The sequence below is a fragment of the Antedon bifida genome, chromosome 5 (genome assembly GCF_963402885.1).
Source record: "Antedon bifida chromosome 5, ecAntBifi1.1, whole genome shotgun sequence".
Taxonomy (NCBI): domain Eukaryota; kingdom Metazoa; phylum Echinodermata; class Crinoidea; order Comatulida; family Antedonidae; genus Antedon; species Antedon bifida.
Genome location: NC_136230.1, coordinates 28,219,023 through 28,235,519, shown reverse-complemented (window position 1 = coordinate 28,235,519; position 16,497 = coordinate 28,219,023). Strand labels below are relative to the sequence as shown.

General features: G+C 35.9%; 2 protein-coding genes across 2 annotated transcripts; both read right to left on the bottom strand.

Moving 5' to 3' along the window:
- Positions 1 to 2,662: 2,662 nt before the first annotated feature.
- Positions 2,663 to 16,230, bottom strand: LOC144843485 (sushi domain-containing protein 2-like). Its single transcript, XM_078700272.1, has 14 exons — positions 16,002 to 16,230; positions 15,535 to 15,850; positions 14,815 to 15,081; positions 8,281 to 8,549; positions 7,977 to 8,114; positions 7,398 to 7,574; positions 6,756 to 7,022; positions 6,297 to 6,545; positions 5,489 to 5,662; positions 5,014 to 5,172; positions 4,756 to 4,846; positions 4,510 to 4,560; positions 4,171 to 4,206; positions 2,663 to 3,637 (listed from the first exon to the last, which is right to left on the bottom strand). Exons 1-14 carry the CDS (start codon positions 16,228 to 16,230, stop codon positions 3,586 to 3,588), a joined length of 2,475 nt encoding a protein of 824 aa, XP_078556398.1. The 3' UTR covers positions 2,663 to 3,585.
- LOC144842457 (defecation cycle abnormal dec-7-like) lies at positions 8,923 to 14,730 on the bottom strand. Its single transcript, XM_078698903.1, has 5 exons — positions 14,708 to 14,730; positions 13,963 to 14,231; positions 12,937 to 13,203; positions 12,150 to 12,477; positions 8,923 to 9,193 (listed from the first exon to the last, which is right to left on the bottom strand). The coding sequence occupies exons 1-5, from the start codon at positions 14,728 to 14,730 to the stop codon at positions 8,923 to 8,925; spliced, it is 1,158 nt and encodes a 385-aa protein (XP_078555029.1).
- Positions 16,231 to 16,497: the final 267 nt, after the last annotated feature.

Sequence of the window (16,497 nt, the reverse complement as noted above, 5' to 3'; positions counted from 1 at the left end):
CCTGGTGCCAAATTGGGTCCACTTGAGCACAGTGTATTAACATACGAAAAGATATTAAAATTCAGTGACTTTTTTCTATTTTATATCACTGTGCTCCCCTGGCTCCCAATTGGGTCCACTTGAGCACAGTGTATTAACATACGAAAAGATATTAAAATTCAGTGACTTATTTCTATTTTATATCACTGTGCTCTCCTGGTGCCAAATTGGGTCCACTTGAGCGGGTGTGTAGAAAGCGACGACCTCGAATTGGACGACCCCAACGACCCGGGCGACCTCGAATTGGACGACCTAGAATTGGACGACCCATAACACGAAACCGACGACCCCTATAGCCTAGCCTAGCCTAGCCTAGGCCTAAGTGTGGTATAACATCCCGAAGGCGAACATAGCCAAAGATCTTTAAACCATACCTTATATAATACTCGCAAGCAATTGCAATTGATTGAAAAAAGAAAAATCAAAACAGAAATATCGCCATTTGATACTGAATGTGTCGACACGAACAAACGAACAGATATGGAACGCCAGGAGTGCATCATTAAAACTGCATTCGACTCGATTAGCACACGAAATATCATAAACATGGTAAACCAGGTCAAAACGGCCCCTTTTTCAGCGGCGGGTAAGTTTTGACCGTATACAATGCATATGTGAAATGTATTGTAAAGCTTTCATATGGCCCTCCCCATGCACATGTTCGCAACACGCTGCTTGGTAGGCCTATAGTGTTCGTTATAAGAAGACGAGATGTAATTATACGTCCATGGTTTAACCATGTAATGTATAATATTTATTTCTTTTTAATTTATATTTATGTCGAATGCAGTTTTAATGATGCACTCTTGGCGTTCCATATCTGTTCGTTTGTTCGTGTCGACACATTCAGTATCAAATGGCGATATTTCTGTATTTTTTCAATCAATTGCTTGCTTGCGAGTATTATATAAGATGGTTTAAAGATCTTTGGCTATGTTCGGCTTCGGGATGTTATACCACACTTAGGCCTAGGCTAGGCTAGGCTATAGGGGTCGTCGGTTTCGTGTTAATGGGTCGTCCAATTCTAGGTCGTCCAATTCGAGGTCGCCCGGGTCGTTGGGGTCGTCCAATTCGAGGTCGTCGCTTTCTACACACCCCCACTTGAGCACATTGTATTAATATACGAAAAGATATTAAATTTCAGTGACTTTATTCTATTTTATATCACTGTGCTCCACTGGCTCCAAATTGGGTCCACTTGAGCACAGTGTATTAACATACGAAAAGATATTAAAATTCAGTGACTTTTTTCTATTTTATATCACTGTGCTCCACTGGCTCCAAATTGGGTCCACTTGAGCACAGTGTATTAACATACGAAAAGATATTAAAATCCAGTGACTTTTTTCTATTTTATATCACTGTGCTCCCCTGGCTCTAAATTGGGTCCACTTGAGCACAGTGTATTAACATAGGAAAAGATATTAAAATTCAGTGACTTATTTCTATTTTATATCACTGTGCTCCTCACTGGCGCCAAATTGTGTCCACTTGAGCACAGTGTATTAACATACGAAAAGATATTGAAATTAGTGACTTATTTCTATTTTATATCACTGTGCTTCACCGGTGCTAAATTTGGTCCACTGGAGCAGTTACCGTAGTACTATTTCTAATTCGGAAGTAAATAAAGGCATAAATGGCGCTCCGTAGAAGTAGAGAATGCTCGATCGTCGAAAAGACGCTCTGAATATACCTCTCATATGGTCTTTAGAAACACCCATCAGTAGAGGGCAACATTCAAAAGAAATTATACAAATGTGTTTTCGGTATTTAGATTTTTATTTTGTTTTCGGTTGTTTATGGTTGTTTTCGATCTTCCCTAAAATAATATTCATAAAGTGACAACATAACCCGCACACCGATTTGGTATACAGTACTACATTTCCCCAGTCTTTCACTGCCGACAGAGGGCGGACTACTAAATGGAAAACGTACGTTGTTCAATAAATACTAATAATACTGTAAAAATTATTTTAAACACGGAATTGTAAAAAATATATATAAATACACTTGATCTTTTGTGTTTTATTTTGTATGGTAAATCTTTCAAGATGTGAGGGTTCTAAATAATTAAATGTTTTAACTAAATAAGTCTGAATATACCGCCATAAAACATAAATTGAAAAAGAATAATGCTCGATTAAATTGTCGTAGTCATTTTTTTTACCCAACCCAACTCTTCCATTCAAGAAGAGTGAAGAAATGAAATAAAAAACACGAACAGTCAAAAGTTCAACATCAACTGACGATAGTGATTTAAAATAATAATAATATATCGTCATTTAATTGACCCAGACAAGCAGTACTCTTTTATGGGGATAAGCCTACCTGAACTTTTATAATGTTTAATGAAAGAACACTTTGAATATAAACCACATAATTTTCATTGTCAAAATCAAGGCATATCATATGATGAATATTCATAATTAAACATGTTTGCATTGATTGTCTACTTCATCTGTTTACTTTAGATTACTGTACCCTTCTCAAGTCATAGATTATTGTTGAGAGGTACTGCTTTATTTAATTACAAAATACTCAAGTTATAAAATGATTGTAAAACGCAATACGCAAACAACAATGTTTATGGTTTTTTGTAACTTTGGTTGTAAAATGTCCGACAATGCTATCGAGAACACTTAAATAATGCCATATTTGATTGGTAACTTTATTTGGTCCAATACAACAAATACAGTAATTACCTTTACTGAACTTCATATTATTTAAACAAATAGGCTAGGGAAGATTCTTCCTGTTGAAATCTCCTAAACTAAACAAACTGATACAACATAGAGATTACGTACTTGCACAGTACTAGGTTTGCCAATGCCTACACCCTGATGCTCTCAACTTGAACATGTACTGTATTTTAAACTGGCCCTTTCCTATAATAAATTCCTAATTTATTGCTGAATGGAAAAGACACTAATGTGATTATTACTGTATAAAATGGCAATATATAATAAAAATATACATTATAAATTCAATTCTTAACATAAATTATTTACATGGTTTAGCACTATAATTCTAATACAACATTTTCTCTACTAAAGATTAATCAATGATCATTGGTAGAATAATAAAATAATCATCTGCTGATATAAAACTACAATAATTTATTTGATAACAAATGACAATTGAATAGATATTTCAATCAATACACACACCTTCCTAAAGCCGAGTTGGTTAATAAATGCAACCCACCGAGTAATAGTATTTACTATTTAAATATGTTTTAATGAATATTATACAAATGCAATTTCAAAATAGAGCCTTTGTACTGATTTGATTACACTTGCTAAATTGCATAAATAGTATAAAACTGGATTTTCAGTTTGTGTTCTTCTTTTTCTTTTTTTCAGTATTTGTACTAATTTGAGTACATTTGCTAGATGCAATGATAACCTGCACAAGTCCAGGCGTTTACAATTGCATTCTTCTTGTTGAATACAGCTGTGTATACGAAACAAGTCATAGTTTACATTTCGCAGTCATTCTGAGTAAATTAAACTAAGCATCAAACCGTCGAGAATCTTGTATTTATTAAAATAATCCTGTTTCATAAGCTGAATTTGAAATTCCATCGTACGTTGGACTAAAGAAACAAGAAATTGATTTTAAAAAAATTGATAACAATTAATAGTATAAATTGTATAAATAATAATTATTGTAGTATGGTACCGTAACTTTTTTTCAGATTTCTGATTTCAATTTTAATTCAGTAAAATTATTGTTCCTAATGAACAGTAGGCCTCCCCCACTTACTCAGCTCACACAGAATTTTAAAAAAGTACAACATTCAATTAATTTAAGAATGTACTGGATGCCTCAGTCAATGATCTCAGTCAATTGGTGTTCATATGCCACATACAAGGCAGTAGCAGATTAAGGATTTTTAAAAAGTGGGATCCAGAGCCTAAAAGTGCCTGCCTAACCCCTCCATCCTTGTACCTTTGTATTGTGACTAGCCATGACACATCTTTGGCAAGTTTATGGTATGATTTTAGGTATTCACACCTAGCCACTGTGATAGCAAGCAGATCGAACAAACATTAAATGCAGCCTCTAAACAGAAGGCTTAGCTCCTAATCCTTTTTGCTGAAGAGAAATATAAAGAATTCTACTCACTTGTTAACTGATCTTGTATCACCACGTTCTCCATTACTGAAATACAGATTTCATTATTATATAAGAATTTCAAATAAAAACATAAAAGATATATTAAGAATCCAACATAACTAACTATCTTTTCATCACAAATTTTTACTTCTATGTTATGTTAAGGTCAACTCATTGTAATGGTCTTCAATGTAGAGAAACGTCTATGGGGGTGGTGTCTTGGTGTCAAAAAGTTAGGAAAAAACATAACAGTATTTTTTAGGGTGAGTTATTATCGTGAACGATATAAAAAAATCTGTAGACTGGGGGAAGGCTTTTCAATATTATTGACCTTTCTGGTACACTTACTTGACAAAAGCTGTTTCTTTGTGTTTTGCAGCCTGTGATCTTCTCCTAGATCTACAAATAAAGATTCGATATGAAGTAAAGAACTAAAAACATTTAGAATTCAAAGTATCTACTAATTAATTATTTCAATTTTCTATTCAGGGGTCACTTTTCTGTGAAATGTGCACAGCAATATGCAATGTTTTAACACTACTCAGGAGACGCCCCTATTAAGTGCCTCACAAGAAGACTTTTAAACACACATACCTTCTGCAGCAGAAGCAACAGGTGCATAAAATGCCAATCAGTATAATTAGGCCAGCAACACCACCAATTATAACATACAGGATGGGAAACTCTAAATGTAAAATGTTAATAAATAAGGAATTTAGTCTGTTTTAATCTAATTATACAAACTTAGACTTATAGCTTTTACCAGTTTGTAAGAAGGAGATGTACCTTCAATTGTCTAAAACTTATATTGATTCTAGTGTAATTTGATTTTATTGAAAAAAAAAATGTTACCTTCTTCACAAGTGGGCACACTATCAGACACCATCCCTCCCATACACATTATGGAAGACTCTCCATTTAACTTATAACCATCTTCACATGTGAATTGTATAGTTTGCCCTTTGAATTGTTTAGCTCCATTTTGGGGGGCTTCTATGTATTCACATTGGTCTGCAAATAAAATAGAACAATTTATTTGGTCTTGAACTGATTAAAGAATATAGAAAAGTGTAAGAAATGAGAATAGATAGAAGTGTTCAGACAAGAGAGAAAGATACTGGATGGATGAATTGTGGAAAGTAAAGGATGGAGAGAAGATTGAAAAAAGTGAAAGAACGAAAGAATTGATTGGAGAAACGTGAATACAAAAGAAGAACTGGTATGGTAGGATGGAATGAGTGAGTGGAGATTATAAAATGAGAAAAGGGAAAAGAATAAATTTTAAATGAAGTACAGTACAAGGTAATATAATAAACTTAATAATTACCAACACAGACAGGTGTAAGATCTGACCAGATTCCTTCTGGTGTACAAATGATCCTAGATTCACCAGTCAATTTGAAACCAGTGTCGCAATTAAATATTAAAATGCTGCCCTCTGTGTAAGTTGTACCAGTCTTGGAGCCGTTTTGCGGAGTAGATATGAAACCACACACTACAACTGTAAAAGAAAATTATTAGGATTTTACAAGTGGAATGGTGGCTGTAATGTAGATATATTTTGGAAATGGGTGTTAGGTTATTGGTATTCATTGATGTGGTAGTGGTCATCATGGTGATGGTATTAATCATCGTGGTGATGGTAGTGGTCATCATGGTGATAATAGTGGTCATCATGGTGATAATAGTGGTCATCATGGTGATAGTAGTGGTCATCATGGTGATTGTAGTGGTCATCATAGTTATGGTAGTGGTGGATTTGGTAGTGTTATTGATGGTAATGGGTGTTCATAATTGTGTTGTGGTATTATTGGTAATGGTGATAGTGGTCATTAAGGTAATAGGTATTCAAGGTTATGGTTTTCATAATCATAGTGATGGTAGTGGTCATCATGGTGATGGTAGTAGTGGATTTCATGGTGTTAATGATGGTAATGGGTGTTCATTATTGTGTAGTGGTATTAATAGTAATGGTAGTGGTCATCAAGGTAATGGGTATTTAGGATTATGGTTGTCATAATCATGGTGATGGTAGTGTGGTCATCATGGTGATTGTAGAGGTGGATTTGGTATTGGTAATCATGATGATAGTAGTGGTTATTCTAGTGGCATGTGATAATGAAAAAAAAGCGTACCAGGTTTAACATCTTCCTTAATTTCCTCAACAAATTCTACAATATCTTTTGTGACTTTGGCAATTTCTACATTCCCTGTAACCTGGTAGTCAAAGATACACTCAAAGTTGTCTCCACAAACCCTCTTCACTTCTTCCTGGTCAATATTGTCTGGTTCCTCAAACCATGGCACAAAATTAGGGTTATAGTATGTACTATAATCAGTACCAGTTATATAATATAGAATTGAATCCTCAGAGTCAACTCGCCCTAAATAGAATCAAACAGTAGTCATGATTTAGAGCAAAAAATGATGAAAACTAAAACACCTGTGGCAGGTGTTTTTCTTTCCAAAAATGTACTGTACACATAAAGTATACTATGGATGTTAAAGATAGGTCTATGTTAAAGGATGGTGTTTGGATGAGGTCTTGGCATTTACTTAGCTACAGTGAAATAAACTTATATAAATTATATTACACTTCTCTCCAAAATCATAGTGGATATCTTGAAGACTTGAGTTTGAGGGAATGATGTCACCATCTGGAGTTCGAAGGTCATCTGTGACATCATCGTTCCAGTTTCCAAGCAATCCGCTAGTGTTGCCACGCAACATCTCAGGACCGTAGACAATGATTGACATCAGGTCATTGTTAGCTTCAACAACAAATGATAATCCAAAATCGTACGCCACGGTTATAGATACACTGGTCTCATTGGTTGCCTTAGTGTAGAAGATCGTAATTCCTGTGAAGAAGTTAAGTTAAGGTTAAATGTTAGCTCTGGCTTTGATATATTATTTTATTGAGTTCTATTTTTGTCAATCGTTTTAACGTTTTTTTAACAAAATAAATTAGATAAAGATTTTCTCAATTTTCTATAATTGCGTCAATTTTTATTAACACTAGATAAAAAGTCCTGTAGCACCAGTGGCTTATTTCACGAAAAATAAGAACATAAGTCAGAAAAAAAGTGAAGTTATAAAGTTTGTAGCAAAGATTTTATAAATAAAAATAGAAATGTTAAACTTGGAACGGATATACATTGTTGTAACAGAAACTGAACTTGTAACTTTTTGCTGTGAAAGTGATATAGGATACTTTACAAAATTGATATTATCACCTGGTCCAGACCAGATCGGATTATCATCAAAACTGATACGAGACCATACATAGTCTTCAGTCATATAGGCAACCAGACCACGCACTTGGTTCAATGCCACGTGTACCATTGTAACATTGTTAAATTTCGCTGCGATAGCAGTAAACCGTGTAGCATTAATCGTTGTGGTACCTAGGCCTATGTTAAAATCAATAATAAATATAATAATTAATTTTGTTTAATTAAAAAATAATAATACATAAATAATATAATTTTATAATATCTTTGATCCTTTGTAATGTTACTAAACCACTTTGTATTGGCTCAGTACGTCCTTGCATTACACAAGATCCAGTTCTAGTATATGACCTTTTTGTGTGAAATATTAGGACTTCTTCTTATATAGTATTGTTTATAACTTTATAATTTGTTTTTCTGTTTTATACATTAATAAAGAAGAGAAATTGCTGACATCCATGGAAACCAAGTCTGGAAATATCATACCTAAATTGGCATTAAATCTGTAGCAACGCACAAAATATGGTAAACCATGTACTGTTTGTTTTTCAATTCTTAATGCCCTATTCCATCTTTACTAACCACTTTGTATTGGTTCGGTACGTCCTTGCATAACAAACAATCCACCAAGTGCGTCCATCAGAACGTACTCTCCATGTCCATTAAATGTGTACGCAAGTCCATCCAGAGTTAATATGTGGGGATCACCATTCATTCTTGCTGTTAAAAACAATAATATTCTGTTAAAAATACGTCTTTTTTGTGGAAAGTTTTCTTTTTGTGCTAATGCTGGCCTAACATACAATTTGTATACAGAAAAAAAGATTTTTTTACTTAATGTTTGATTGCTTTCAAGTGTGCTTGTGTTGACTTATATAATATGTACCTGGTCTAGGAGGCTGGTAGCCAGTACAATCCTGCGATGGTCGATATGGTATGAAATACTGATCACAATCGGACCTAGTAGAGCAGCACCTAATGTATGGTAAGACATCACTTGTGTAATGGGAGAAGTAGGGAGCAGTACCCGTTCGGTCGAATGGTTCTGTACCAAGATAGTGGTACCGATGAATGTAACCTGCATACAAATTATCAGCTATATTGGCAAGTTCTCCGTTCATGTAGTAACAACACTCTAAACCTTCTCCGTTGGAACTACAGGTAGTAAATAATCAGATTATTTATTTTGTGTTAAATTTTTTAATAATACAAACAAGTACTTGTACAATGTCAACTCATAGGGGTGGATCCATGAAGCTTGGAAAGGGCATGGGGAGAATCATGGGAAGAGGTTGAGAATTGGAAGGTTAAGAATGTGAGAAGGGAAGGGATTGAGAATTGGAAAGGGGCCGAGAATGGGGGAAATGTGAAGTGAAATATTTTCTGAAAGCTTGTTTCTTTTTTTCTCATGTTTATGTTGTTTTGCTTCTTTTGGTACCATTGAACATTAAAATTGTAAATGAATAATGGTATAGATTAGAAAGAGTGAGAGACCAAAGCCAACTTGTCTCCTTCCACAAACCATAGTTTACCTGGAACTGCTGCTACGAACACAGTGCACAATACCATTGTCATCTGAACACGAATCCTGAATTGTATTTGAACAGCGTGGACTTGGCTCAAAGCGCCCCCGATCGACCAAAGCAGTCTGTAGGTTACATGGACACCTCAATTCACCATCTGAAGAAAATGCTCTTCCATCCAAATTGCTCCATGATGAACACCATTTAATCAAATTTAACTTATCTTCATAAAATATGCTCACGTCAAATGGGTCACTCCAAATATATAATGCAAAACTGTGAACAGATAAATTACACAAACCAACAGTGGTGTTGGTAGTCCATGAGTGCTAGCTTACCTGGATAAACCAACAATAGCCCTTTCTCCTCGAAGAAAAACTCTCGAAAAGTAGAAATTTTCATTGAACACTCCTCTCCACAAATGGTATACTTTCAAAACACGACTAAAAACCCATTTTTACACAGAGGCATTTCCTGCTTAACTTTGTCAAGCGCCTTTGAACATTATTATGGATACTGGCGCTATATAAATCTGATTGATTGATTGATTGATATAGTCCATAAACTATGCCCTCATGTGGGAGCCTCCTCACAAACCACCATCATCATTTCGCAAGACCTCTTGTCTGAGGGGACGGTGGGAGGGCGTTTTTCCATGTAAGCTAGCACTCATAGACTACCAACACCACTGTTGGTTTGTGTAGTCTATTTCGTGCTTAGCTTACCTGGATAAACCGACAATAGCCTTAGCCAGTATAGCACCGGACTAGATACTAGTCGGCGATGGGAGACAAGTTACAAAGAGCTTTGTATAACTGTTACCATCGGCTCTGCTGTGGCTACTTATATATATAAACTTTATTTAGACACGAGACTGATGTACAGCACAACTCGTTCAATCAACATTGATTGTTTTTACACAAGTTCGTGATACTGTATTACAAAAAAAACCAACACCATATAAATACGAAAGAAACGAAAAAATTGAAATTGAAAAGAAACAAAATTACAGCAGAATTCCCTTCATCTGACACCTCTATTTAGGGTACACCATACCGGTACTTCCCGTGTAAACGGGAACCCTTATCGAAGTGTATAATTTATGGGGATTCTACTGTAATACATAATAAATCTTTTTGATTTCATTTACCTTAAAATAATAGTGATAAAACACACATTTTACATGATATTTAGCCATTTTAAAAGTTGGATGTACACCATCGTAAATTACCATACCATTATGTTTTACAATGCATTTTTCAGATACGTTTTAAACAACTTAACTGAATTTGGAAGGGTATCAACATTGAGACTATTCCATATAATTGCTCCACGATAAGACAGACTTCGTTTTTTAAAATCGGTTTTTGGCTTCGGGATGAATAGATGTGTATCACTGTGCCTTAGATTATAATTTATATCATTGTATGTAAATACATTATTTAGGTAAGGTGGGGCATTATCTGTCAAAACCTTATATATAACCATACAACATTCATATCTATCTTGATAAAATAAAGTTGACCAATTAATTTGTCTTAGTGCCTCACTACTAGGTGTGTCCCATGTTAGACCACACACGATTCGAGCTGTTCTGTTTTGGATAGTTTGAACTCTTTTCATTAGAGTTTGACTACTATTTCCCCAAATTATGTTACAATAGCTCAAGTAAGGTATTACAATAGAGTTTGCAATATGTTTTAAAATGTTTTGTGGAAAATAATAGCTACATCGTCTGAGCATACCCAATCCATTTAGAGCTTTACCTCGAATGTATTCAATCTGATTTTTCCATGATAAATGTTCGTCTATTATGATACCGAGATGTTTGCAATATCGAACGCGTGGTACAAGAGCATTATCTATATTAACTGATCTATTTTTTTTCTTTGATGGTTGCCAATCGGTTTGTCGATCCGATCAACATGAACTCGGATTTAGAGACATTTTGACTCAATTTATTATTTTTTAGCCAATCGTGGATTTGTATAAGTTCTTCATTTATACTTTGGTATATTTCATTTTCATTTTTTGAAGAACAATAAATTATAGTATCGTCAGCATACATACTTGTGTGAAGTTTGTGGAGATAACGATGAGGTGACGTGAATATTGACTGTTCGCCACCTTGCTGTATACAACACCTACACTGATGCATGTGAATTGGTGGTGTAGGAGTGTCTGATAAAGCGCATAACTCAATTTTCAGTTGTTGACTTTGCGCGTAGTCGACTCATAGGAATTTTAGTACCGTCGGAACCTGTCCGGTTAACCAATGCCTGAAGGCCCTCTACCTCCGGTCCCTTACTCTCACACGTGCGCTCCTCATCGGAGAGCGTGACCATCGTCATGTCACTTCTGTAACCTCTGACAATGGACGGACCCTCTGACACAGATGCCTGAGGTGGGGCCAAAGTTCTATATATGGAACTGTGGGGAGGGCCGATGAGAGGTTGCTGAGGGCATCTCTCAGAGGTGCCGGGGAAATAGCATCCGGGTCTGTAGAATGCGCAGTGGTTCAATCTTTAGTGGTTTTGACGGTAACCTTGTCGGAAAACTCCTGCTTACCAGGAGGTTTGTAAATATGAGTAAGTGTAAGTGTGTGTTATTGTGTCCTCTGACAGGGCCTTCCACACTCGGGCATTTGGGCGACCTCCCACGTACCATCACAATATTGCTGATAATGGCTGTAGGATGTGCAACCCTACCGGATCTGCATCATGCAGACTTGATTTATGGGTATAAGTGAAATGTTGAGGTCTTGACCTCAAGATGGCTGCGGCTGTGGGCAAGGAATGCGATGGTAGTACCAAACACTATATTTTTATTTATATGTTTATATGGACTATACCATATGCGGAGAGGGGTGTTCGATGAAAATTTATACTTTTCGAGTTATATCTCGTGAGAAAGAGCTAATGTTGGTTTATCCAGGTACGCTAGGCACGAAGAGACACATGAATTAATGATTTTGTAAATTTTGCAAAAGTGGAACCTGTATAGAGGTATATCTTCATGCTTGTATAACAAGTCAAGTCAAATAAACATTTATTTTTTTCATTTCAATTTGGTGGATAGTAATTTTGTTTTACTGACATTGACGACTATCAATTTACGGTCACAGATCAAGTCTGAAGTCTGGTCTAAAAGGCCATGATTAGCGAATTGCCGGTCTTATAATTCTCAAGATTTGAAACTTAAAAAGGATAAACGAAATGCATTCAATATTTACTCATTGTTACCGCTAGGTTCGTCATCACCGTTAGGCTCATTCCCTTGCATAACACGAACGACTCCAACAAGTTTTGATGTATCCACTTCAAAATTTACAGGCACAAGATATTCATAATTTTCTTCTGCTGTTTCAAATTGCCTATCATTTGCGATATTGACCATTTCTAGGTTTGTTGGATCATAGTCATCATATAAAACAATATCAATATCGAAGAAATGCCCTTGCAAGGCGTCTGCCCTCCAAATAACCGTGTATCTTTTCAAATCGTCATCGTACTCAAGGCGAGCTTTTGACACGATATCTTCGGTAACTTCATCAACACTCACTACACAAAACAAGAACAGGATATATTAATAAAAACGAATGTAATGGTTTAAAGCTACCTCTTTTTGACCATTTGTCATTTGGGAAATTATTTATTAGTCGGTTATTTCCATACATCTTCAAACTTGGTTTTTAATAAAATTGTATTGGTATAGGCCTACACTTGTTGCATTTGCGCGTACCCTCGCGTAAGGGCGTGTGCCGCCGATGCACTGCACGTTGGACTTCTGATCGTGAGGTCGAATACAATGGTCATCACCTTGCTTATATTTGCCTCTCTCCACCAAGGTGTGAAAATGGTGAGGTACCACAGCTGCCATGAGGTTGTAATATTATGGTAGTATGTTTTCATACGTGTTTGATTATCATCATCATCATCATCATCATCACCATTGTTATAGTTATCGTTATCGTAATTGTCGTCGTCATCATCACCATTGTTATTCTTGAAGTTGCTTACCTGCTGTATAAATTCCCCGATAGCCATAAGTCATACCACCATCTTTTGAAAGAAACACTTGTACTCTACCAATGCGCAGTAACCATGGTACCACACACGACACTGTGCGTTCGTCTTCATATTGACACGGTACCTCTGGTCCTGTTTCCGCATCAATGAACTTGCACGTGACAGTATCTTGATTATCGAAACACGTTCCTTGAATGAATATCCTTCCACCACCAAGCATGGATCCGAAGGAAGGATATGTAAGGATTGAGCCACTATCTGTACAAAATAAAATATGATTATGGTATTTTACAGTAAGCAACCACTATCACACACAACATGACTATTGCACGCAACAACTATCACACGTAACTACTACTATCATCACACGACAACTGACTATCACACCAATTGGCTATCGTCGTAAGACGCACACGACAACTGAGAATCACGCAACTACTTAAACCACACGCAAGACATCTCTCTTAAGACGCACACATCAATTGGTTTTCATATGCAAATAAACGTCTTCTGAAGACATCATGTAGTCATTGATTTGAAGTTCTGCAAAATGAAGCTGTCATTCAAATCGAGGAACGGCAAACGAAAATATATAATATTACAGAAAGAAGTGTGTATTTTTAGTTATATATTTACCAATTTACTACATCATAGTCATTGACATTAAAGATGTATTGTCCCCCAAAAACCATGAAAAATAATAATTAATAAAATCAGACTTTGAATAGATTATTTTGTAGTTTTAATCAAGTTAATCACTTCCGTAGACAAAAAACGGGAAAAAATCATGTTTTCACTTGTAAAATGACAAAATAAATGGTTATATTTAACCAAAAACCCATTGGCTGGCAGCCAATTTGACTATTTTTTGCTTTAACTGACAGTTTTTTAGGTAAATACTTTTTTTTCAACCAAATTTTTGGTCAAAGTGAATAACTATTAGGTGACGTTAAAATGAATTATTTTTTCAGGGGGACAACACATCTTTAAGGTAAAAGCAATGTGTGACCTATGTACCTGGTCTAGGAGGCTGGTAGCCATTACAATCCTGCGATGGTCGATATGGTATGAAATACTCATCACAATCGGACCTAGTAGAGCAGCATCTAATGTACGGCAAGACATCATTTGTGTAATGGGAGAAGTAGGGAGCAGTACCCGTTTGGTCGAATGGTTCTCTACCAAGATAGTGGTACCGATGATTGTAACCTGCATGCAAATTATCAGCTATATTGGCAAGGTCTCCGTTGAAGTAGTAACAACACTCTAAACCTTCTCCGTTTGAACTACAGTTGATAGTAAAGAATCAGATTATTTCTTTTATGCCAAATGTTGTTTAAATAATGCATGATGCAGGGAAAGGGGATGGGAAATAGAGGGTGAAAATGGGGAAGGGGTTGGGAATTGGGAAAGGTTAAGGAGGTAAGAATGGGGAAAGGGATTGATAATGGGAGAAAATGTGAAATGAAATATTTTCTGTAAGCTCTTTTCTTAAAGACTCATGGTTAAAAACGGTCATTAAGAATTTTCCCCATTTCCCCGCAGGTGAGTATCTCACGTAGGTGCTGACCGATCGTGGACGACTCATATTGATTTTAGCAAATTATTATGTACAGTTTTTTCAATTTGTTTATGTTTTTGTTTCATTAATGTTGTCTGGTATGTGTACTGTACATGTAAATGGTATCCAAACTAACAGACACCCGCTTCTATTGGTACCATTGAGTTACTTAAGTTTGAAGACAAATGTAAATACTTTTACCTTACCGTACCTTTATTGAACATTGTAATTGTGAATGAATAAAGGTATAGAGAAAGAGCGAGATACCAGTCAACTTGACTCCTTCCACAAACAGTACAGTAGTTTACCTGGGACTGCTGCTACGAACACAGTGCACAATATCATCGTCATCTGAACAAGACTCCTGAACTGTATTTGAACAGCGTGGACTTGGCTCAAAGCGTCCCCGATCGACCAAAGCACTCTGTAGGTTACATGGACACCTTAATTCACCACTTGAGGAAAATTCTTCTCCATCCAAATTTGACCATGATATACACCATGCAAGTAAATTTAAATCATATTTGTAAAATATGCTCACATCAAATGGGTCACTCCAAATATATAATGCAAAACTGTGAACAGATAAATATTATTAATGCAAACGTGGAAGCTGTAATAGAGGTATATACCTTCATGTATAACAATACAACATCACAAGAGGTTAGAATGGATCTAAACTGATTCAAATGATAACAAAGTTATTCCATTTCCTTTTAGCACGAATACGTTTTTGTTGCTTGAATTTGGTATTCCAATTTGATGGATAGTAATATGTTTTATTGACGAATATCAACATTTACATCTCAGATAAAGTCTGAAGTCTGTTAAAATGCTATCATTAGCAACTTGCCGGTCTTATAATTAAACTTGAAAAGGATTATTGAAACACATTCAATACTTACTCGTTGTTACCGATAGATTCGTCATCCCCTTCCATAACACGAATGACTCCAACATTTTTTTATGTATCCACTTTAAAATTTACAGGCACAAAATATTCAAAAATGAAAGGCATTCAAACTTACTCATTGTTGTTACCGCCAGGTTCCCTGTCACCTTGCATAACACGAATGACTCCAACAAGTTTTGATGTATCCACTTTAAAATTTACAGGCACAAGATATTCATAATTGTCTTCTGCTGTTTCTAATTGCATATCATTTACCATATTTACTATTTCTAGGTTTGTTGGATTATACTCATCATATAAAATAATGTCAATATCGAAGAAATTCCCTGGCAAGGCGTCTGCCCTCCACATAACCGTGTATCTTTCAAGATCGTCATCGTACTCAAGGCGAGCTTTTGGCGCGACATCTTCGGTAACTTCATCAACACTCACTACAAAACAAGAACATGTGGGTAGTAATAAAACCACAATGTGCACATGCTTGAATGTTGGCCCTCAAGACTGGGTTTAAAAATATTATCGTTTTGGGTAATTTACAATACATCAACATAAATTAAACATTCTCTTTGTTGCGCTGCTTACCTGCTGTATAAATTAGTTGAAAGCCAAATGTCATACCGCCATCCTTTGAAAGAAAAACTGGTACTCTACCAATGCGCAGTAACCATGGTACCACACAAGACACTGCGCGTTCGTTTTCATATTGACACGGTACCTCTGGTCCGGTTTCAGCATCAATAAACTTGCACGTGACAATGTCTTGATTATCGAAAAATGGTCCTTGAATGAATATCCTTGCACCACCCAGCATGGATCCGAAGGAAGGATATGCAAGGATTGAGCCACTATCTGTACAAAATAATATATGATTATGGTATTTTACAGTAAGCAACCACTATCACACACAACATGACTATTGCACGCAACAACTATCACACGTAACTACTACTATCATCACACGACAACTGACAATCACACCAATTGGCTATCGTCGCAAGACGCACACGACAACTGACAATAACGCAACTACTTCAACCACACGCAAGACATCTCTCTTAAGACGCACACATCAATTAGT

Coding starts and splice junctions, on each gene's coding strand:
- LOC144842457 (XM_078698903.1), bottom strand. CDS start 14,730: ATGTTCAATAAAGGTACGGTAAG. Junction 13,204..13,962: donor CTACCAGCCTCCTAGACCAG/GTACATAGGTCA, acceptor TATTTTGTACAG/ATAGTGGCTCAATCCTTACA. Junction 12,478..12,936: donor TCGGGGAATTTATACAGCAG/GTAAGCAACTTC, acceptor TGTTTTGTGTAG/TGAGTGTTGATGAAGTTACC.
- LOC144843485 (XM_078700272.1), bottom strand. CDS start 16,230: ATGCTGGGTGGTGCAAGGATATTCATTCAAGGACCATTTTTCGATAAT. Junction 15,851..16,001: donor TCAACTAATTTATACAGCAG/GTAAGCAGCGCA, acceptor CTTGTTTTGTAG/TGAGTGTTGATGAAGTTACC. Junction 5,173..5,488: donor TCTTACACCTGTCTGTGTTG/GTAATTATTAAG, acceptor TTTTATTTGCAG/ACCAATGTGAATACATAGAA.